We start from the raw sequence: 23,006 nt of genomic DNA on the forward strand, positions 1-23,006 counted from the left end.
TCCAGTTTTGCGGTACAGACACAAAAGATTTTTCTTATTATTTCATCCTTAGCACTCTGTAGATAGGCATATTTTATTCAGTTATCACTGTTATCCATTACTTTTCGGCATGGATTCACCTAAAAAAGTGACTGTGTTCCTAGATAAAGCTGCGGTGGTTGGTAAGTTCCTACCATTTATTTTAAAACTGCATATTAATGTACGACGTAAATTGTACGTATATATGTGATTGCGGAGCCCAGAGGGACTTCTTAAAACCATTAACTTAAAAAAAAACATAAAGCGATAAGAAACATTTATTTAGAATGAATCACCCTGCTTTATGAACGAGCTATTCGGGGGTACCAAAAAACACCTATGTACATCTTTAGCGTAAGTATCTTATTTGCATAATTATACAATTTTCATGACAGCGCTGAAGTGATTTTTGTGAATCCCCTGATAAATATGTATTTCTGGATTAATAAAAAGTTGGAAGTAATAGGGTAAAGTGACGAGCAGGGTAAGGGTAATCTCATATCAATAATCTCAAATAAATGTTGTCGATTTCTCTTCTCGTGCAGACAATGTGTTTACAATAATTTTATCAACAATTCGCGGAATTTGTTCGTGAGATAATTTTGACTTAAGAGGTGGAGCAAAAATTAGAAAACCTATTCAATTAATAAGTGTTCAGCAGTGCCAGGACAACGATTTGTGAAAAATTAAGTCAGATAAATATATACCCGTACATATGTATTAATAAGATCTTCAGCAACAGTTCGTGGGACTTTGTGTTTTTTTAGCGCATTATGAAAGTGGAACCATCACATTTTCAACAGCACATTGTAGGGTATCGTGACGAACAAAGAAAGTTTTTTCGGTATTTGTTTACATTATGTCGTTATTTCTTTCTTCAGAAAAAGCTGCAGCCGTTAACTAAAAACAATACGATTTTTTTTTGATTTTTGAGATCCTGAGATCATCTTATTTAACCGTACAGTTCAATTTGTAGTCCATTGTTCATTTAATAATGTTAGTGTATTGTATTTTGTATTTTTAATAATTTAATCATTTTCACATCTGCATAGAGTTTTGGTGTGTATTTATAAGGGGCAACCCCTAGAATCTGCATGCCTAATCGCAACATTCTACCTCTTATAGTTTCCGAGATGTCAGCGTTCATACGGACATGGCTAGTTCGACTCGGTTAGTGATCCTGATTAAGAATATATATATATATAGTCTACATACGACCCCGTTTTTTTGATTTTACCAACTTACCAACCGCAAAGCGCGGACTTAAAGATTATAGCGCACGCTTGGGAAATTATGGAGAAAAAAGTGCTAGGGAAGAAATCGTATGTTCACTTTTGTCAGGCCGGTTTTTAAGTTTTTGTTTATAACTTAAAGAGTTTAAGTTGAATAAAGACGAAATTGAAATAATAATAACATTTAAAACAAGATTGCATCATTCTCTTCCTGTAAAAGCTATAGAAGTTGGTAACATCAAAAAAAAACAAGGAAGAACGCTATAGTCGAGTTCCTCGACTATCAGATACCCGTTACTCAGCTTAAGGGACCAAATGGAAATGGAGATATGGAAGCAGCAAAGCGAGATTGAAATGCGCCACCTAACCGCGATATCGATATATGGTTATGTGGGCAGTAGACTGATTTAAGCGTTATGGGCGTTAGGGTGGGCGTGGCAAACTTTTTTTGGATCAGTCGATAGGTATTGACGAGACTTAAACATTTCAGTTAAATTTTTTTATCTAGCATGAAAATTGTGAGCGCCACAGGCTTATGCGGTTTGTGGGCGTTAGAGTAGGCGTGGCAAATTCGCGTAACAAACTTGCGCTGCTTACAAGGCTACGGAATCTAAATCTGAAATTCAAATTGTCTTTCTTTGAAAGCTTCCGAGATATACAAGTTTATACTTGCGATTTCTTAAAGCTTGTGGGCGTTTCGTGGGCGTTTTGTGGGCGTGGCACCCTGCTGAAACAAACTTGCGCTGCGTAAGAAGCTCAGGAATCCCAATAGCCTAGCTCTAATAGTTTCCGAAATCTCAGCGTTCATCCGGACGGACAGACGAACATGGCTAGGTCGACTCGGCTAGTGATCCTGATAAAGAATATATATACTTTATGGGGTCGGAAACGCTTCCTTCTACCTGTTACATACTTTTCGACGAATCTAGTACACCCTTTTAATCTACGAGTAACGGGTATAAAAAGGGGGTCGTATGTAAACTTTAGTTTGCCACTGTATATACTTTATCGGGTCGGAAATGCTTTCTTCTTGTCACATACCTTCAGACGAATCTAGACCAGTGGTCGGCACCGGCCTATCTAGTGAGCATAGGGAAGTGTTCTGCCCATCCTCTGCTCGCTCACGTATAACGTAGATGTTCGTATGACTTCGGCATGGGTCTTCGGGTCTTTTTTTTCTCAGCTTCGGCGCACTTTTTTGCTGCTGCGGCAGAGAATTTCAGTGCAAAACAGAGAAACGTCAGGCGTCAGAGCGCTGCGCGCCAACTTCGTGTTTCTTACACTCACACTAATGCAAGGCAAACTTGTGATGGTATGTGTGTGCCGACCACTGATCTAGACTATTAGATACCCGTTACTCAGCTAAAGGTGCTGAGTGCGAGGGAGATGGAGATATGCATGCAGTAAATTTGCTGATTACATATTTATCACTTCTCAATCAAAAAGTGATGTGTCCTCGGAAGATACATCTATTTACTTTAAATAATGCCAATTGTCAAACGGTTGTATAATTGGATTGTGAGATAGAAAGATAATTGGATTCTGAGATCACTGTGGACGGCAGTACACGTAGTGGCGAAGCGCGCAAGAGAGCGTTCGAAGACAACTACTATATACATATAGCCCCAGAATTGAAAATCTGCCATTATGGTCCGATCGTAACGAGTGATACACCATTCGAAAGGTATCGCAAAAACTAAAAAGATTGCATACCAAGACTTTCGAAATATAGATTTGTTTGTGACGAAAATTGATATTACATTCGATAAAATAAATAAACTATAATAAATTTATGTATTCGGCACGCTACAACAGAAAATTCATGTGTAGGTAAATAAATATTTACTGTTGCGGCCCGAAATCATAAATTTAATATAGTTTATTTATTTTATCGAATGTTATATAATTTTTGTCACAATTGTTGATATCAGAAATTTTTGATAAAGGCGCGTTTGCCACTACTTTTTACCTCGTTAAGAGGTGTTTTTGTTTGATATGTTTTAGCGAATACCTCAAAGACGATTATTTGGAAAATAGTGACACCAGCGTGTACAGTGTACACTGTACACCGATTGGAATTAGTCTAGAATATTTGGGTTTAAAGCTAAACTTTTTTGGCAGTAAGCTAGTGTAATAGTTCTACAAGACCCAATAAACGTTTTTTATCTAATTTATTAATGCCAATTAAATCCTCATTACATAGTTAAAAAAGATTCGCTTCCGAATCGAAAAGAAGTTTGACCGAAAGGTATCGGAAAAACTTAAAGGATTGCATACCACGACTTTAAGAAAATCAATTGACTTGGGAGAAAGCGGTAAAAACTTAAAAAATTGGAGCTGTTGGGACCGGTTTTGGGCTCTTTCTGACAATACGCCTCGTTTTCTAAAATCGGATGCTCTGTTGAGTTATTCCAAAAACAAGATTTTAGGGGGCTTTTCAAAATGCCTTTTTTGGGAGTTTGTCTTAAAACGTTAAGAGGTGTTTTTATTTGATGAGTTAAATTTGTACTACAAAGTTGTACTGAAAAGTTTGTAAACTTTTAACATACTCTGTATATACATATGTATGTATATTAAAGTTTTTGTTTCATTGTATTCTCATAGATCCAAAATGCATAGTTTCTATGGCGTTTATTTCTGTTTCAGTACCCAATAACAATGACCGCTACCCACCTATTCCATTGCCACCACCTCCTCCAAGAAATGGAGCCCAGCCCGAGGATTCGGCTGCAGAAGCTGTACAGCCGCACTTGCTGGAATCTGGAACGATTACCCATGACCTAATTGTAAAAAGCATTATCTTTGATGATCAAACTATTCGCAAGGGCTTTGTGCGCAAAGTCTTTGGAATTCTCATGGTAGGTTGTACATCTTACATCCAGTTTGACATTGTATCAGTTTTATTCTTGCAGATCCAACTACTGTTCACTTGTGCAGTAATGGCTACATTTGTTTACCACGGGCCCACCAAGCAGTTTGTGCGGGAGAATATCGTTGTCTTTTTTTTGGCCATGATCGTTAACATTATCGTCATGATAATGATCGTCTGTGTGGAGAGCGTGCGACGCAAGCACCCAGTAAACCTGATTTGCCTGGCCATCTTTACCTTCACCATGTCGCTGCTCCTGGGAGCCGCAGCGAGCCTAATGGATTCCAATGTTGTCCTCTCGGCAGTGGCAATTACTACGGTGCTGGTCACAGCACTCTGCATCTACGCCGTGCAAACTAAATACGATTACACCGCTGCGGGCGGGGTAGCTATAACCTTTGTGATGATCCTTCTCGTCCTGTCAGTGTGTAGTTTCTGGATGCCCGGATTCGTGGATAGCTTGCCAATTTCTTGCTTGTGTGCCGTAATCGGATGCTTTTTCCTGATCTACGACATGCAGTCCATAGTCGGCGGAAATCGTGCGGAACAGTTGGATCCCGAGGAATATGTATTCGCAGCTCTCACTCTGTACGTCGATGTGGTCCGCATATTTATTTATGTTCTTCGGATCGTACAGAAATTTGCTTAGTGTGGCTAATGACAGTCACGCTGAAAGTAACCTATTGCATTTGTTTGTACTCATTTACCTCTACAAGATATAACCAGCTTCAGCTTTACTAAAATGTGAAAAAGTGCCATTTACAATTGAAGGGCTACCTATTAACTGATATATAATAGCAGGTTCAATTTATTGGCCACTACGGAGTCAGAATAAGAACGGTTTCGTTTGGTATTGGTAATTCAGAATTTTATTAACTTACTTTTTTGGCTCGTCTTGTTCTAGGATAGTTACAATACATTTATATTTATATACTGTATATGTTTGTCTATGCGTGAGTAACTATAAAATACAATCACAAAATGTATGCCATTTGATGTTCTTATGTATTTACAGTTGGGGCAGTTAACTAAACAAGGGGTTTTACAATTATCGATGCGCGCAGCAAGTACATGGAAACATTCACACAGATATTCATGTAGATTTTCGGTAAATAAGTAACTAGGGCTTGACTAAATTGTTATAAGTATTGATAAACTGCACATCCTAACGCTACGCTAAACTACTGTGCTCTGGTCTGTTCACTTCTGATCTTGTCTTGGACACCAAATCGTCTGTCAATCTCTGCTTGTTAGGGAATCGCCCGAGCGTTATCTAATTCATATTAAGGATTCTCTTTTACGCCGTAATTCCTACTAATCTTGGTTTGTTCCGCCGGCTCCTGAGTGTGTCTGTGTGTGTCTGTAGAAAATGTTGTATCAAATGCTTTGGCCACGCCCACGTTCACTTCTAATTTCAGATCTCCCTGCTCAGTCGTCCGTAAACGGATGGTCGGATGTCTCGCTGCTGTTGCGCCGCCTGCTCTCCAGAATCCGCGTCGCCTGCTCTAGCGTCTCCTTGTAGAAAATGTTGCGTGGACTGTCGCTGGGCAGCGAGTACTCAGTGTTGTCCATTTGCGAGGTAAGACCCAGAACAATGTTGAAGGCGGACGCATCGTACCCGTGGCACCCGGAATATCGGTACAGAGGCTTCTTGTTGAACTTGCAGCCATTAGATTGGGCACCTGCAAAAAAACAAATGTAATGATATAGTTAACAGTTCAATTTTCGGAGGGTAGATATATAAAATAAGATGAGCCTTAAAAACCCAAAATTTAATATTCTTGCTTTTATGGTTTTACCAGCGACGGCTCAAGCTTATAACAACTATAACAAATGCAAAATTTCATTCCCACCACCGTCTTTAAAATATAAGGGAACTATCTTTAACTTAGGAACTCCTGGTTATACACAATTAAACAAGACAGAACGCTATAGTGGAGTGCCTCGAATATCAGATGAGCAACGGAGCTAAGGATATTAATATATGAAAGCAGCAATACGACTTTTTCCTAGATTGCAGGGCGCAATCGACTAAGGCGTCCTCCCTTGCTGAAGAGAGTTAGAGAGTTAAACTTTGACGTGCAGATTCTACCAGTGCCTTTAAAGCTTATGTTTATTTCAGCCGAGAGTTTGTTTGTACCCACAATTTCAATGATTATTTAGTGTGCATTTTACTTTTATTAAATTTGTTAAGAAGTAAAATTGGTTAGGTGAGTGACGGCTATATGATATTTGAATCACTCGACTACAGTGGTCTCAACTTTACTCTCTCACACGTCTTCCTCAACCGTTGGGCATCCCTATGACTTAAAAAATCGAATTGACGAAAGAACTTAAGCAGCATCGATTGGTGAACTTCCTACGAATATCGACCGAGTATCGGCCGTTTTATGCTTAAAAATTCTACATTAAATTATGCTAAAAATCGAGATTCATAGATAATGTACTTTCACAGAAATAAAGATTTTCATTGACATTCCAAACCGTTCTGGTTTTTAAAAACATTTTAGCGCTCCTATTGAAAAACCCGTTGTATCTACATCACCCTTTTGCTCCCTTTAGCTGAGTAACGAGTGCCTCGACTACAGCGTTCTTCCTTGCTTTTATGTATGGTGTGGGGCGTTTATGGAAATAAAATGGAAATGGAGTATACCAAATTAGATAAACTATTAACTGGAAAACGGGGCTTATCAAATACAGAAATATAATTAGGCAGCAGTATCTCCTCAGTTGAGTGGTGAAATGGACGCCATATTGATGGTGGAAAAATCGGAAATCCCGGGAATTGCTATACAATGTGAACTTTGCTGCCCAATGGACATTTGCAAAGAACTTTTGAATTTGACATAACAAACATTGGACTCCGACGTCGTCTGGTGCGCCGTTTCTATGGAATACTAATCGTAGGTTTTCCGCTATCTATTTTCGAATCGAACAACTTAATTTTACTCATTATAAAATGATGCTTGCAGCTGCAGGTGGTATTTACCTTGCCCTGTCTGGAGTTGTTGTTAAAATATCCTTTGCCTTACAATTATATAATGTCCATATCCATGGTTTTAACTATGATCTTGTATACGTGCTTCTACGTTTGGCGGGAGTGGAGGAGATTCGGCCCTTTCAACTACTTGGTACTTTTCTTAACCACATGCATCGGGTCCTTTAATAGGAGTGTATATCTACTTAATTTGGTGCAATCACACTGGGTGAGTCAAAACTTGTTTTTAGCATTAGACGTCGGATTGTTTGTTAAATTTTTTTTTTAAAATCCATTTTAAGTATTGTAATTTAATGAAAAACAAGAAAGGAGCTAGCTACGGCAAGCCCATGTTTCTATACCCTTGCAGGTCGTTCCCTTGGGAGCGTTGTATGTTCAGAGGTTTTGGATTTTTCAAATACTGAAAACCAATTACAGAAGCATTAAGATAATGTTATATTTTAATTAACTACCGTTTATGTTTACCGAAAACGAAATATAAGGGTCTTTGTGTTACTTTGACATTATTATCCGATCGTTCCTATGGCAGCTATATAATAAAGTCGTCCGATCTTATTAATATTTTATTCGGAGTTCTGAAATATTAAAAGAATGATATTGCCAAGATAAAAAATAATTTTTGATCACTCCTATGGCAGCTATAGGATATACATACATAGTTGTCTGATCCGGCTGGTTCCCACTTATATACTACTTGCAATAGAATTAAGAAATTTGGGAAAGTTTCATCCCGATAGCTATAAAAATGAGAGACTAGTTTGCGTAGAAACGGATAGACGGACATGGCTAGATCGACTCGTCTAGTGATGCTGATCAAAAATATATATACCTTATATTTACTTACCCTCTGCAAGGGTATAATAATATATTTTAATAACGATTTTAATGCTTAAAAAAATTATACTTGCATTACTAATAAGCTCACATTGAAATATTTTGCCTAAATATAGAGAGCATTAAGCTTTATTTTATAACCGTTCGTATTGCAGGTCTATGTGTATCCCGTCATCCTAATCGTAGAGATCTTAGCCCTAATGCTATACTCCGCCCAGGAGCGCTTTCGGTTCACCCAGATTCGAGGGATTTCCATAATCTGTCTCATCTTTGGGTTATTTCTGCTGCTGGCCTACCGACTGAACCGCGTGGTCGAGGTCTTCTCGGGAATGGCCTGCACTGTGGAGGCGTGGTACGTCATATACGACACCCACTACATGCTGTGCGGTGGACATGGCTACAATATTGGACACCAGGAGTATGTTTTTGCAGCCTGCAACATTCACTGCGATTTGCCCAAGGGGGTTTGGCATTTGATGAAGTTGCTCTTCTTCAACCAAATCATGGATGCCATACGCATGTTCCGCGATTGCTTCAGGACCGAAGTTTGCTAAGGGAACCCCCCAGTTGGCTTTGAAATACAACACTTATTGTTCGATTTTATTTCGGCTGTCAAAATTTTGTAATAAAACCAGTCTAGCATTTTCTTAACCATGCCAACATTTTTCCAAGCCATATCCAAGTCAACGCTGCATCCCACGGTCAGGGATAAGCATAAAATGTTCCTGGGACATGCTTGTCCGTTTTTCAGCAGTGCTGGCAAAATCTCTAGGGCAGAGAATCATTACAGCCTCCTTAGGATCAATAATGAGAAATCGGAGATGCCTCTGATCAAACGAATGGAACACCTCCAAAAGGGCATGTTTTCAAGTGGAGTTAAATCATGCAATGCGCAAATCGAGATGCCCAAGTGGAAACGATTCAAGAATCACATAAGGCAGCTAAAGCAGATGTACCAGTCGCCTCATGGCCAGCAGTTAAAAGCTAGCAAGTCAAAAAGAAAGCTTCCCCGAGTAAGAGAAAAACAATTGTTTGAGCAAAAGGAAATTTCAAACAAAGTTTTCGAAATAAATCAGACTAAAAGGCAAAGAATCCGATTCAAGCCCCAAAAGAATGTTCCCGTGCCTTTGGCAAAACCTATTAACTCAAGTCCAAATAGTCCAGGATTTTGTCACATTCTTAATCGACTGCTTAGTAGATTTGTGTTTAGAAAAAACAAAGCAAAAATGCAAACAAAGTTCATTAAGCCTAATGATAAAGCAACGAAAATATATAAAAGATCATCTCAACTCAGGCAGAAATCTTTACAAAATCATAGGTTATCTGTTGTAGAAACAGAAAAGAAGCTAACAGAACTGTGGCCAGCCCTAGTAGAGCTGGGCGAGTTAAAAGGCCCAAAGAATCCATCAAGGCTAAGCACGAATATGCAGTATACGATTTTAAAGAAATTATCTCGAACTGCCTTAAATTTGCCCACGGAATATAGAGATCTTTTGAAAAACATGTCTACAAAGAGGTCAATAAAACACGGGATAAATTCGTTTTATGCACCATCTAAAACATCGTCACTAAAAATAAAAAATCTCAAAAAACAGCCCTCTCTGAACCAGCGATTTGATTTTAAACTGGGTGAAAGCCTAAAAATTCATGACTACGGGTTCAAGTATCTAAAGGAGCGGGCCTCGAAACTAGATGCTTCCAGTAGAACAAATATGCTTAAGAAACAGCTAATAGATTCTACTTCACCACGGGAAGCGGAAGCTATTTCCAGCAAAAAGGTCTTTCGAACTATGGACATGAGTTTAAGACGTTCAACTAGACAAACTGCGGCGAACATGTTCCTTAACATACAAAGATCCTACGAAAGAAAAATTTCTTCTAAGACAGAACTTGTACAGCAACTTCATCGCTTGGATAATTTAAACCATGAGGAGCCTAACAGCTTTGATTATTCTGATGAAACTGTATCGCCGTTATGTTCCGACTTGTCGGAGCGGTTAAATAGAACATTTAAAAGACTTAATCAATCCAAGGCGAATGCTGCACTCACGATTTCAGGCATCAACGATTCGCCTCAAGAACTCTTGACTTTCGATAATTATGAAGTTGTTCACGTTCCTTTGAATAAAAAGAAACGCCAACCTGTCAAACTCTTAAGGAAAAAACAACCCAAGAGTTGTAACAGAATTCATGTACCCCAGGCTGATGCAGTTACTCAAACTGAATGCGAATGTGAAATTTGCAATTTGCTGCAAAAATATAGGGCAGAAAAAGTACCACCATTGGTGAAGGAAATGGCAATCAAACAAGACTTCTTGGCGCACCGACAATACTATATGGAAAATTTAAAGCATAGGAACTTTAAGGTGTGTACTAATAATGTGGAAAAAAGCCAAAACTTTTTGGGCTCTGTAATAAAATCCCCCCCAAACGATTATTACACAAAAACCAAATATCTTTGTACAAGCATCGTAAATCTGAAAGATACAAATATTTATTTGCGGGGCTTCAAGCGCATTTCGGAAAATTATCGTCAACTAGGATCACCCTTCGGTATCGAAAATTCCAAACCACAAATAATTAAAGCTTACAAGAAACCCGATGTGACGAAAAATTTGTTACAATGCTATAAAACCCTTTTCGAGGCTGAACAGCGGACACATGAAATATTTACTAATGTCTTTTATCCGAAAGAAAATATTTGTCGAGCATGAAGATACATTTTCAGTTTGCATTTGCTGTTAATGAAGTGGTGATAAGGTCCACTGCTCTTTGGAACGAGTTTAGTTGGTTTTGCCATTGTCAATCAATGAAAAAAGGAGAAATGCGCGGCCATCGGTTTCTAATTTATCTTCAAGAATATAAAAAAAACATATTCATTTTATTGAATTAATTGTCAATGAACTGTGTGTTCACTTCACATGAAGTCACGGAAACGAACACAGAGTTCATTTCAATGAAATTCAAGGGAATGAAGCCAGAATTATGTTATGTTGGTTCATCTGCAATATATGTAATAAACAAAGGAAAAGTGAAAAATGGCCGGTTGAATAAAAATGAATTGTTCGATCAAAAAAGGCACTGTCACGTTTGCTATCAATCCCAATTCAGATGGTAATTACATAATTTTCCCTGATGTGAGTGCCATCAACGGAATGCCGTGCAAATGACGGTCATTAGTACACCAAACCCAAAGGAGAGAATGGGGTGGTGGCACGAATGTAGGTTTGATTGATTTATATTGGGGAAAGAACAGGGCAAATTCCTAATGACAGTTTTCCATATCCGAAATTCACCCCAACTGCCGACTCACCGATTGGATCGATGCACTCGAGGGTCAGACAACACTTTAGCCAGGGCAGCATGATCTTCTCGGTAACCAGGGGATTGTCCGAGAAAAATACTGCATCCAGGTCGACCATCCGCAGGAAGTTGAAGTCCTCAGCTTTCGACTCGAAGTAGTCGAACATTTTGGGATGCGTCAGCGAGGACACCGCCGTTGGCGTGTTCCAGCCAAGGACTCCCGCGGACCGGACCCCAGCGGTCTTTACTCCAGGGTTCATCACGCTACTCTGCAGCTTGTGCAGCTGGGCGGAGCCGCCTCGCACCCGCATGTAGTTTTCCAGGAAGAGAACCGACCGGGCACGCATCAGACCGTCCTTGATCACGATGGGCCGGTACGCGTGCGTCCGCTGATCACTGACGAAGGAGGGGAACTCCGACAGGTCATAGGTGATCACCGAGCACCGGCTGTTGTTGCAGTAGGCGCCCAAGTCCCGCAGCTGCTCCTCTGACACGCCCAAATCGTATATGAGGAGGTATTCGCTGGGAAGCTTCGCTGCAATGTTCTGGGCCAGTAGGATGGCCGATGGAGCCTGACCCTCCAGCACATAGGTGACGATGGTGAAGTTGATCTTTGTTCCGTTGTACGGTGTGGTGATCCGTTTGCGCTGGCCCCGTTGCTCTCGATCTCCCGGCTGGCCATCAAAGGTGACGGCATCCTGGGGACGCCGTAGTCCTCGTAGCTCGCTGAGCTCTTGTTCCGCTTTGGTAGCCGGCGCTGGGAAATCTGTTTTAGGCAGGTGCTGGCCTGGTAAGCCAATGACGGCCCCATTCTGCTGAGCCTGCTGTTGCTGTTGGCCTGAGGCATCCTTTGGCGAGGTGAAGCCCAGAAGTAGCAAATACTTTGGGTCTATTTCAAGTTTTTTGCGTTCCAATCCAACGCGGAGGTTCTCCTGCAAGAATTAAATAGAAAATTAGTGTTTAAATAGGGATTTCCAAATTAATAATTCATATAATAGCAGACTGCGGTTAACTAAATATGGCCACAGTTCTTGTGCCCAAAAGCCAAGCTCGGCGAGTGAAATTTGTCCCGTCATGGGAGCAATTCCGAGGCGACACATATTAGTTGGCCCGGCGGAAACACACATGTGAGAAATCTTTTCATTACGGCCCTCAAGCACGCTCCCTTCCCGCAGAAACCAACTCATACAAATACCCCAACCCAAAACACAAACGCCGCCACACAATGGAACCTTCTCGTGCCGATGCCAAATTTGTGTCTACTATTTGTTTTGAATGTGGCCAGAGGAGAGCGTGCCGCATGCTCTGGCTCCTGGCGCTGCTCCTTCTCCAGCCAAAAGATGGTGTCAGGTGTGCCTCACTGCGGGCAGGTGAAAGGCCCTAAGAGGAAAACAACTCAAATTAACCTGCGGCAAAAGGCGAAGGCTAGGCGTCGCCAAACCCAAATCGCATGACAACCTTGCTCGACCGATGGCAACCACTACTTCTAAATTACACTTAAAACAAAAAGTATTGCCCTAATTCATTTCATTACCGTTTTAATCATCTTATTTTTCGGCATTGAGTTTAAAACATAGTTAAAAAAAGTAATTTGTTAGCTTTAAAAGAAAACAATCAAGCATAAAATTAGAAAGCCATCATATAAATTTTGAATAGGGATATCACCATTGAAACTAATTTAACCCAAATTTCCTATAACTCTAGAGAGATTAAAAATCTATCTTTTATGAAATCAGATAAGCAAAGATAAGCTAAATATCAGGTTTACAAAAACCAATATTTTGTTGATCATGGAAAATCAAGTAATGGTAGTTATTGTAAAGTAAATTGACTCAAAACTAATATGTAAATTCAGTTTTTATAATGAGTTTACATAGAAGCTAAAACAAGCAGGGACATTATATATAAGCTTTATGAAAAGTGGTGATCTATTTTGTTTATTTATTTCTTTTTAAAGTAAAAATTTGCCGTGCAAACTTTTATAGTTTAACATTAGGAAAAGGAAAGTGACTGTGCTTTTTTTCTTCCTGAACTTTGTTAGCAAAAATCGAAAGATACTAGTTGTAGATTACGGTTGTTATCTATGGGTATAGCCGTCTCTATGTCGCAACTGAAAGCGATCAGCTTCAGGGCCTTTTGGCCCAAGGACATTCGAATCAATCAACTCTGTCCCTGTGACATTGCGCTTACACAACGAGTTTATTGATTTTGTGCCAATCGGTTTTGTGCACTCTGCAGCGAAATGAAGCCACAGGGGGATGTTCATTTTTCCGTTTTTATTTTCCGCAGCTTTTCCCTTGGGGTAGGAATCGATTTCAATGTCAGGAGCCGTGTGAAGTTGAAGGGGGAAATTCAGTTAACACCTCTGAACAGAGAAATACACAGTACAACAAATATACGATACAACGCCATATACCACTTATACACCCCCTAGCAACCAAACCAATTAAGATGGAGGATATATCGCATGAGGAACAGTCCCTGATCTGGGAAGCCTTCCGCATCTTTGACAAGGAGAACGAGGGCGCCATCACCTCCAAGGAGATGGCGGTGGTGATTCGCGCCCTTGGTCGCCAGCCAAACGACTCGGAAGTTCAGGCCATGATCAATGAGGTTGACTCGGATGGTAATGGCTCCATCGCGGGTCGTGAGTTCTGCAACATTATCGTTCGCAAGATGCGTGACACGGGCCAGGAGCAGGAGCTGCGCGAGGCCTTCCGCATTTTCGACAAGGAGAACAACGGCTATATTACCACCACCGAGCTAAAAAATGTTTTCTCGGCGCTGGGCGTTAAGCTTGGCGACGACGAGTTGGAGGAAATGATACGCGAGTACGATTTGGATCAGGACAATCACATCAATTACGAGGAGTTTGTTAACATGATGACAACGCGATAGCCTCTCTCTGGTTATATATAGCTCTTTTAGGGTGAGTCCATGATATAAATTAAATTAAAAGTCTCAAACTGTCCTATAGTATCCGTTTTTCTCCTGCAGGCAACAGAGGAACCTTTCGATCCACCTTAGATTTATTTGTCAATATATATTTTTGGTTTATTATTTAGGAACTGACACCAACACGAAAAGAAACGTAAAACAACGTTCCAATACTAAAAAAAAATAACACTTTATTTTGGCCAGTATGAGCAGTTTGACCGATGCACAGATAGAAGAGATCCGGGAAGCTTTCCATCTGTATGACACGGAAAAGTCAGGATTTGTGACCATTAGGCAGCTCGGAGGAGTAATGCGGGCCCTTGGCGAGATCCTTACCGAAGCGGAGATATATAACCTGGCCAATGAAACTGACTTGGACTTTGGTGGCCAGGTTCAATTCAAAGACTTTCTGTATGTTATGTCTAAGCGGCTGGAGGAGCAAAACAGTCTTGTGTCCTTAAAGCAGGCCTTTAAGATCTTCGATCGCAACGAAGTGAACAGTTTTACGATTTTGGATATCAGAGCGGTGATGACCAATCTGGGCGAAAAGATGTCTGACAGTGATTTGCAAGAGATGTTCCAGGACATTGATATGGATAAAGATGGAAAGATATCCTTTAACGAGTTTGTTGCTGCCATGCGAAGCTGAATGAGAAATTCCAAATTGAAAGCATTAAATAAACACGAACCCCTTCTAAAAAAAAAAACCCACCCTGGTAGCGTTTTTTTTGTCTCGGCGCCACTTGGAATTCCCACCGAATTCCTTTGGGTCAGTCGGGGCAGCGCCAGAAAGTCGGCTGTAAAACCTTGTCCCAAGAATTCGGATTGTGTGTGTCCATGTGACTGGGCGCGTGACTCCGAAATGGGCAAAATGGTCGCATGTGCCTAATGGTCGCCGGGGAGTGCCAGGATATTCCAAAGGGTGACGGCGATGAGGCAAAGCAATCATAAAAACGAGCCACGCTGATTACGATGCCAATTTAAATATTTGACCGCGACCGCACTCCCTGTTTACTTTTTCTCTGGCGAAGTTGATCATAAAATGTTGACTCATTCAGCAACTTAGTACGCACATCTTGCTAATAAAATACTGCAAAATTACTAATAATATGGGAAATTCCTATATGAATTAAATAAATAAATATAAACACATGGATCTGACTTTTAAAATCTCTAGAACCTGCATTCTTAGTCCCAACTATCTGTTATAGTTTCCAAGATCCCAGCGTTTATTCGGACGTATTTAAGCGGATTGTGACAAAATTTATCTAGGGCAATCGATACATTTTTGCTACAAATTTTATTATAGCCCAACACTCTAGCTCCTCTAGTTTCAGCAATCACAGCGTTTACACGGACAGTTGGACATGGTTAGATAAACACGGCAAGTGATTCTGATCAAGATTATTTAAATATTGAGGGGTCGGAAATGCATCCTTCTACCTGTTACATACTTTTTCCCGAATACAATATATTTTTTTACAGTTCGAATAATACTTAAAAAAGCATTCACCTTTTGTGATCCACAAATGACTCAAAGAATCAGTCTAGAAGTTTTGGGACCTGTGATGCGTGCTCTCGGCCAAAACCACGGAGTCTGAAATTTACAGATATTCCAAAAGACTTGAAGGTGATTTCTTTGGCTACATAACCCTAGAGGATTTTATTGAATTGATGACCAAAATTTATAAATTTATGGAATATTCGGGGCATTCAAAGGCAGCATACAATGTTTTCGATTACGACAAAGATGGATTTATATCACATAGCAAGCTGCGAAACCTTTTTTCCAATCTTGGAGAAAAATATGTGACGAAGAGTTTGATGATGTGTTCCGCCTGATTGATTGAGATGGCGTCAATACCTGAAAGGATTTTTACACCGCCTATAAATCTCAATCTAAGGTTTAATTTACTTTGGCCTGACCCCTTAGTTGTACCGCAAACTTATTTAAAATTTTACACTCAGTAAAAAATAAACATGAAAATAAATATTTTGACAGTACGTTACAATAATTTTAAAATTGTTGGGAGTTATAGTAAATGAGCCAAATAAGAATACTTGGCAGTTGTGTATTTTCAATACATAATCACAATTCGTTAACGGTAATCCGTAATCTGTTATGTTGCAGAATTGATGAAATTGTTGCCATGACCAAGGCATGATTTTATTTATTGTAGATAACTGTGGTCTTAGCAAATCTATAGCTGACAACATCTGAAAACTCAAAAGTTTAGGGAATATCTAAGTGCTCGAGATCTCGCAGTTTTTACGGACAGATTATAGTCTGATAATTTTCGACAACAATAACGGGTTAAAGAAGGCTTTGAACTTAGTTTATTATAACAATTCGGAATGTCACTAGAAAATATGACACATATAACATTAACATTTCAAAGCTAAAACCTACACTACACACTAAAAGATATAAAAACTGTACAATAAAAACAAATACATAAATATAACCAAAAAACATGGAAGACACAAAAGAGGAGGAAACAACTATTCGTTCTCTGACTGAGGACCAGGTCACAGAAATTTGCGAAACATTCGCGCTTTATGAAACCCCCCGTACACCTGGAATGATTAGGCAAAATGATCTTGGCAATGTGATGTACCAACTGGGAATAATTCGCACTGAATCGGAGATCAACTGCATGTTCCAGGAATTTGAATATGAATTAAACGAGGGGGTCACGGTAGCGCAGTTCCTCCATGTTATGACCAAAGTCTACCAGCAGCTGTACGACAAGGATTCACTAAAGGCAGCTTTTGACGCGATCGACGAGACTAAAAATGATGCAATACACGGCAGCGATCTGCGCCACTTTGCCCTGTCCATGGGTATGAAGTTTACAGATCTCGAGTTCGAAGAAATGTTCAAACAAGTCGACTTTGATGGCGATGGTAAAATTGGCTGGACAGATTTTGTAAAAGCTGTTACAAAGCCCTGAATTGGTTATATAAAAACATGATTAAAAGACACGTATAACTCTTATCATCTTGCCTTTTAAGTTTGGTTGGAATATATAACTTTTCTGTTTTATTGCAGGCTTTTTAAGATGTGCGACAGCATTAAATAGTTGTTCTACTCGTAAAGTAAAATGGAATAACTTATTCGTCTGAAAGTATGTAGCAGGTAGAAGGAACCGTATGGGACCGAAATCAATTATCTTGTCGCTAGGAATTTTGAATTTTGACTACATGGCAGTTTAAGCAAAAACTTATTTTTTGAGAGTAAAAATAAAAAATAAAAAATATCTCAATTTCATCGATTAGCGAAAAGATAATTCTTTTTTTATAAGTAGCAAAGAAGGGTTCGGGATTTTAATTTTCCCGGAATTGTGTCCACCACAAGCACCATTCCAAAATAATCGCGTTTTAAAATGTAAGTTTGTTGCTTAGGTAGCCTAAGGTAGTAAGCTAAGATAAGATAATGTAAGATATTGCGTTAATATCTTCAGTTCTTCAAATGCCAGAAAATATATATCATTTTTTTTAGAACCCTTTATAGAGAACTGAGCGATGCCTCGTTTACTTTATTGTCTATTTGCTCTCCACATAAAGGCCATCTTTTTTCAACAACCGCATTCATGTTAATCAAAGTTCAGGAGGTCAGTCGGTTCATCGCTTGTCAGCAATATTTTCCTAGCGCCCTACATGGATAATTTAAATAGATCATCGTCCAACTGCAGCTTAATTGCATTATTCAGCATGTGAGTGGGTGGCGGTGCGACATTGAAGCGATGGCTGTCAAAGCTATATGGCAATCAATAGCGCTCGTTTAGATACTTCGCACACAGGTAAACATGAAATATAGGTAATCGCTGTGCAAACGCATTGATAAAGCTCGCGGACATCGGGGCAATTTAAGTCATTGATTAGTCCATCCATTAAGAGTTGACACAAATTGTCACAAATAGGGCAGTGTTAATATTTCATAATATTCGGAATACCCTAGTATAATGCTATAATTGGATTATCAATTTTCGAATTACTTTGTTGTTTGAATTTTAAAGCAGTTCTGTCTGCCCCACAGTTTTAAAGTCCACTTAAAGTCGTAGTTTGTTTAATCCCACATGTTTATTTCCCACGAAACAAGCACTTAACTGTATGAAAAATGTGGGGTGAGTTTAGAGCCATATTTGTACATTTGTATGTATAAGCCATAATTAATAGAATGAATTTACTTTGGTATGTACAAATTTTTTGCCTTTCAGAGGGCCCTATAAAGTATATGTATTCTTGGTCAGCATCACTAGACGACTCGGTTTAACCATATCCGTTTTTACACAAACTAGGCTCTCAGTTTTAAAGGTGTCGATAAACCCAACTTTCCCAACCATAACATATAGCTCCAATAGAAGGGTCGGAAAAATATTGGATACAAATTTTAGCTTAGCTGTTTTTTATCAAGTTAGTTTTATACCCGTTACTCGTAGAGTAAAAGGGTATACTAGATTCATCGGAAAGTATGTAAAAGGCAGAAGGAAGCGTTTCCGAACCCATAAAGTATATATATTCTTGATCACGATCACTAGCCGAGTCGATCTAGCCATTTCCGTCTGTCCGGATGAACGCTGAGATCTCGGAAACTATGAGAGCTAGGCTATTGAGATTTGGCGTGCAGATTCCTGAGCTTCTTACGCAGCGCAAGTTTGTTTCAGCAGAGTGCCACGCCCACTCTAACGCCCACAAACCGCCCAAAACTGTGGCTCCTACAGTTTTGATGCTGGAATAAAAATTTTAACTGAAATGTATTGTTCTCATCAATACCTATCGATTTATTAAAAAAAAGTTTGCCACGTCCACTTTTACGCCCACAAACTTCAAAAAATCGTAAGTATGAACGCGGATATCTCGGAAACTATCAGAGATAGAGAATTGGGATTTCAGATTTAGATTCCGTAGCCTTGTACGCAGCGCAAGTTTGTTATTCGAATATGCCACGCCCACTCTAACGCCCACAAACCGCCCAAGCCTGTGGCGCCCACAATTTTCATGCTAGATAAAAAATTTTAACTTAAATGTATTGGTCTCGTCAATACCTATCGATTGATCCAAAAAAATATTGCCACGCACACTCTAACGCTCATAACGCTTAAATCTGTCTACCGCCGGTAGGTGGCGCATTTCAATCTCGCTTTGCTACTTGCATATCTCCATTTCCCTTCGGTCCCTTTAGCTGAGTAACGGGTATCTGATAGTCGAGGTACTCGACTATAGCGTTCTTTCTTGTTAACTCTGGGTTTATCACTTTTATAATATACATAACTATCGGTATATTATACGGCTTCTGTAATATGATTTTAATGGCATGATATAGATTTCGGCTTGCCGCAGTTAGCTTCCTTCTTATTGTTTATAGTGCAATCACAATTTTCCACTAACGTAGCTATTCCCTTGACTTATCAATTGGGGTCACTATTTTGTTCGGTCAAATTACCAGTGTCACGTGTTGAAAAAAGAAACAAAACATTCATATTTCTAGTTGTGCAGTACTAATAGAAATAAAGTTTGCTTGATTAATGAATACTCCATCTTCATAGACAACTAAATGTTTCTGAGACACTTGGTGGAAACGGTCGGCATGCATCATGTGTTTGCAATTGCACACTCAATCACTTTAATTGTAAGTCTATATGCTTGCTTACATCAGTGGAAATCGAATTGAACATATAAGCGTAATTCGAGTTAGATATATATATGTAGGTATCGGTACTAGGGCAAACCAGTTTAGTGGAAATTCATTGCAAATTACTCACGGAACACAATATTATATAGATATTGTTGCAATTGTAAAAACGGGTTTATAACAAAAAATAATTGAAATGCGTAGAACTCCCGTTCAATATATTCTGATTTTTACAAAATAATGTTGAACCCTATCAAAACAGTGGTATTATTTATTAATGCTTCCATTATCTTTGTTTGTCATGATTCCGAAATTGTACTTTTCTGGTTATCTGACTTCGATAACAACTAGTTGTAAACTTAAAAGACAAGACTCTTTCTTTACGGTTCCATAAAATCTATTTGCTTTTATATGCTTACGTGATAAGAAAACAGCCAAAATACGAAGCTCCACGTTTGGATATTTTACTAGCCAATGTAAAATGATGAATTATAACCATCTGGCTATATAATTTAAAGAAATCCCATAGCAGCGAAAGTCTCTGGGCTGTGGTTAACCGCAGTCCCCTCGAGTTACCCAATAACTCAACGGGCTTGCAACCTGACTCCGGCCGGAATCTAATTAGTGTAAACAGTAAACGCTTTGGCATGCGAAACCCAAACAGAACCAGCACTGGCCATGGCTTTTCGTTTGCCACCACGGCCAAAAGTGTTCTGAAATGAACCTGAACCTGGTCAACATCCGCCCCTTTCCTCTCTTCCTCCTCCAGACACTTGTGTGAGTGATGCTGATGACTTTCGGTTTGCTGCCGGCCTGTTTGTCTTGGCCAAATGTGCCAGACTGCCTGGCGTATCTAGCTTTCGGCCCGCCCAGCCAGCAGGACGTGCTTCAATTTGGCTAAAAGCATAAAGTGAGTGGAAAATAAGCTACATGTGTGGGCGGGGCAAGGGCGGAGCACAGTTCAAGGCCAAGTTTGATGCCAAAAGCCAGACACTGCCAAAAGCAATTGCCAGAAAATGTCGTGGATATAGGGCCGTCCATCAACATTAGACAATCTGCTGATAGTGGAAACTATGAATCATACATGTGACCCGCACCATAAATCAATTAGGTTCGCATTTGTTTTTCCCGAGCTCCACCCTGGTGATAAGTTCAAGCGCTTCAAATCTAAGGAACCCAAAAACAAGTGCACTGTGGTTTCGATTTTCCCTATTTATATGTGAGTTTCAACACGCCCGCGATAGAAACGAACAGATAATTGTTATTTAATTCCCTTATCTAAGCCATTCGGCACAATGTGGGGCGCGGAGTGTCCGTATCAGTGGTCGGCGTCGGCACTTAAATCCCCGAAAATGTGAGTCAGCTCACCTGAAACTCTTTGAACTGCTGGTGCGTCTGGACGACGATGTTCTTGAATGAGTCGTTCGGCTCGCCGGCTGGTCCGAATGCGATGAATATGATCGTGGCGATTATCACTCCGATCAGTAGCAGGATCAGGTGTTTCGTGCGCATGGCCGCTAAAATTGACTTCGATTTCGCCTTGTAGCCAATTTTGCGGGCAAATATGCGCTTCAGGGTGAGTGAGGCCTCCAGTCTGAAGGCTTTTTGGCTTCCCTTTTAGCCAGGTGGCAAAATTGGTCTAGTCCGCCGATGCTCACATTAAATCATCATTAATCTCGCTGGATTCTAGCTTGCAACGCAATTTCGTTATTGAGCATTTATTTATTTAATTTGTCTTCATCATTATGACTGCAGTTTCCCGTTGTCGACATTATTTTGCGACCTGTTAATGAAAAACGAAAGCAAGCATCGGTGAATTTGTTGGTTTCTTTCGTGATATTGAAATGTTTTTGGCATAGGCTTGGGTGTTTAAATTATCCAAATAAATACAGATTTATTGTGCACGCTCCCAGATTGTGTAAATAAACTATTATTGATTTATTTGTGAGGTATTCTAAACAAATTTATTTTCTTTAAGTTTTTGCTACAATTGCTTTAGGGCAGGAGAAAATTTATTTATACATATGTTTATCTAAAGTTTTAATTGTTATAAAGGTACAAATCTAAAGCTCTACTAAAGATGTATTGAACTGATTTTTTTTGGATCTGGAACATTGATATGAAATGAGTCATCATTATAAAGTTCCATGAGTCGATCAGAAAAGTATTTTATTAATAATATTAAACATCATCAAGTTTACATTACTTTATGTTTCTAGAATTGAGTGTGTTCTGTTGATTTAATAATAATAATCATTATTAAAGAAAAGTTAATGATTATTGTATTGGCTATTTCTTTTTATACTTTGGAGATCACTTCATGGAAAAATATCTGATTTTGATCACTTATGAAAGACAGTTCAGATCGTATGTAAATTGCCCCAGAAACTCTATTATCCCTGATCTGGGGTGCGGGTGACTGCATTTGTTAACACCCTCAAAGCAAAAGCCGCGTGGTCGCCTTGATGGGGTTAATTTCCTGGCGCCGGGCCAAAAAGCAAGATGACGAGTGCAAGGTGAGGGCAATATAGCGATAAATACAGATGTATGGAGCTACATATAGACATGTGTATATTACAGCGGCGATGTGACAACGATGTGCAATGTGCGTCGACTTACGCTTTTTATGCGGCGCTAAACAAGGGGCAGCGGCTATTTACAGTTGCTTTTGTTGTCCGCCGCTTGCAGTTGTTGTTGCTGGGGGATGTTGGGGTGGCGAAACGAAGAAGGCCGAGAAACTACCGGCGCAGCCTCCATTAAACTTTTCTGATAAGCCCACCCGACACACACACTGCCACAAACGACTTGTTGTTGGCCCAATACTTTTACATAATTTACAGTTTCTGCGGCTTGTGAATTTTACTTTCAGTTTCGCCTCGCAACGGTAAATAATATATGCGAATCACGACGGGCGGCGCGGCGAGCAAACAAAACACTTGAATTCGCAGTTCAGTGGGCTACTAGAGCGCTTGATGTTGTTACTGATGGCCTGCGTTGTGAATTTGTCGTTCAACTGCTGCCGAAAGTGCATCTGCCAGCGGCGACTCAGTTCACAGGCCAGAAATTTAAAATATAAAAAAACTACAACTGCACTAGAAAAGGAAACGCCGTGCGCGCTTGGGCTTGCTGAAAGTTTTTTTATGCAAATTCGATGGGCCATAGAGGTGGGGGAACACCGAC

At 39.7% G+C, this 23,006-nt stretch overlaps 7 protein-coding genes across 8 annotated transcripts; 6 read left to right on the plus strand and 1 right to left on the minus strand.

Moving 5' to 3' along the window:
- On the plus strand, window positions 1–4,913 carry LOC119549590 (protein lifeguard 1). Its single transcript, XM_037857749.1, has 3 exons — window positions 1–161; window positions 3,897–4,108; window positions 4,163–4,913. The coding sequence occupies exons 1-3, from the start codon at window positions 110–112 to the stop codon at window positions 4,766–4,768; spliced, it is 870 nt and encodes a 289-aa protein (XP_037713677.1). The 5' UTR covers window positions 1–109; the 3' UTR covers window positions 4,769–4,913.
- A 52-nt stretch (window positions 4,914–4,965) lies between these two features.
- Window positions 4,966–22,976, minus strand: LOC119549589. Its single transcript, XM_037857748.1, has 4 exons — window positions 22,446–22,976; window positions 21,195–21,609; window positions 11,265–12,186; window positions 4,966–5,801 (listed from the first exon to the last, which is right to left on the minus strand). The coding sequence occupies exons 2-4, from the start codon at window positions 21,336–21,338 to the stop codon at window positions 5,548–5,550; spliced, it is 1,320 nt and encodes a 439-aa protein (XP_037713676.1). The 5' UTR covers window positions 21,339–21,609; window positions 22,446–22,976; the 3' UTR covers window positions 4,966–5,547.
- LOC119549591 (protein LIFEGUARD 1) lies at window positions 6,565–8,524 on the plus strand. The gene is given in 4 exon segments (XM_037857750.1): window positions 6,565–6,919; window positions 6,922–7,022; window positions 7,092–7,325; window positions 8,107–8,524. Coding segments are annotated over 4 exon segments (792 nt in total). The 5' UTR covers window positions 6,565–6,861; the 3' UTR covers window positions 8,506–8,524.
- On the plus strand, window positions 8,524–11,023 carry LOC119549588. The gene has a single exon (XM_037857746.1). The coding sequence runs from the start codon at window positions 8,605–8,607 to the stop codon at window positions 10,663–10,665; it is 2,061 nt and encodes a 686-aa protein (XP_037713674.1). The 5' UTR covers window positions 8,524–8,604; the 3' UTR covers window positions 10,666–11,023.
- LOC119549593 (neo-calmodulin) lies at window positions 13,593–14,385 on the plus strand. 2 transcript variants are annotated; one of them, XM_037857752.1, is made up of 2 exons: window positions 13,593–14,183; window positions 14,252–14,362. In XM_037857752.1, the coding sequence occupies exon 1, from the start codon at window positions 13,706–13,708 to the stop codon at window positions 14,150–14,152; it is 447 nt and encodes a 148-aa protein (XP_037713680.1). In that variant the 5' UTR covers window positions 13,593–13,705; the 3' UTR covers window positions 14,153–14,183; window positions 14,252–14,362. The 2 variants fall into 2 exon arrangements, with proteins under 2 accessions (XP_037713680.1, XP_037713681.1); XM_037857753.1 differs by having other exon boundaries at window positions 13,603–14,183; window positions 14,232–14,385.
- On the plus strand, window positions 14,260–14,881 carry LOC119549594 (calmodulin-1). Its single transcript, XM_037857754.1, has one exon. It carries the CDS (start codon window positions 14,397–14,399, stop codon window positions 14,838–14,840), a length of 444 nt encoding a protein of 147 aa, XP_037713682.1. The 5' UTR covers window positions 14,260–14,396; the 3' UTR covers window positions 14,841–14,881.
- LOC119549592 (calmodulin-2-like) lies at window positions 16,555–17,189 on the plus strand. Its single transcript, XM_037857751.1, has one exon. It carries the CDS (start codon window positions 16,666–16,668, stop codon window positions 17,143–17,145), a length of 480 nt encoding a protein of 159 aa, XP_037713679.1. The 5' UTR covers window positions 16,555–16,665; the 3' UTR covers window positions 17,146–17,189.
- Window positions 22,977–23,006: the final 30 nt, after the last annotated feature.

This window comes from Drosophila subpulchrella, chromosome 2R (genome assembly GCF_014743375.2).
Source record: "Drosophila subpulchrella strain 33 F10 #4 breed RU33 chromosome 2R, RU_Dsub_v1.1 Primary Assembly, whole genome shotgun sequence".
Lineage (NCBI taxonomy): Eukaryota > Metazoa > Arthropoda > Insecta > Diptera > Drosophilidae > Drosophila > Drosophila subpulchrella.

Bases quoted from the DNA above. Each gene is read 5' to 3' on its own strand.
- LOC119549588 (XM_037857746.1), top strand. From the start codon at position 8,605: ATGCCAACATTTTTCCAAGCCATATCCAAGTCAACGCTGCATCCCACG.
- LOC119549594 (XM_037857754.1), top strand. From the start codon at position 14,397: ATGAGCAGTTTGACCGATGCACAGATAGAAGAGATCCGGGAAGCTTTC.
- LOC119549589 (XM_037857748.1), bottom strand. From the start codon at position 21,338: ATGCGCACGAAACACCTGATCCTGCTACTGATCGGAGTGATAATCGCC. The intron at 12,187-21,194 runs GTGAGCTGACTC...TAATTCTTGCAG, and splicing joins AGCAGTTCAAAGAGTTTCAG to GAGAACCTCCGCGTTGGATT. The intron at 5,802-11,264 runs GTGAGTCGGCAG...GTTTTTTTGCAG, and splicing joins CGAGTGCATCGATCCAATCG to GTGCCCAATCTAATGGCTGC.
- LOC119549593 (XM_037857752.1), top strand. From the start codon at position 13,706: ATGGAGGATATATCGCATGAGGAACAGTCCCTGATCTGGGAAGCCTTC.
- LOC119549590 (XM_037857749.1), top strand. From the start codon at position 110: ATGGATTCACCTAAAAAAGTGACTGTGTTCCTAGATAAAGCTGCGGTG. The intron at 162-3,896 runs GTAAGTTCCTAC...TTTCTGTTTCAG, and splicing joins AGATAAAGCTGCGGTGGTTG to TACCCAATAACAATGACCGC. The intron at 4,109-4,162 runs GTAGGTTGTACA...TTATTCTTGCAG, and splicing joins AAGTCTTTGGAATTCTCATG to ATCCAACTACTGTTCACTTG.
- LOC119549592 (XM_037857751.1), top strand. From the start codon at position 16,666: ATGGAAGACACAAAAGAGGAGGAAACAACTATTCGTTCTCTGACTGAG.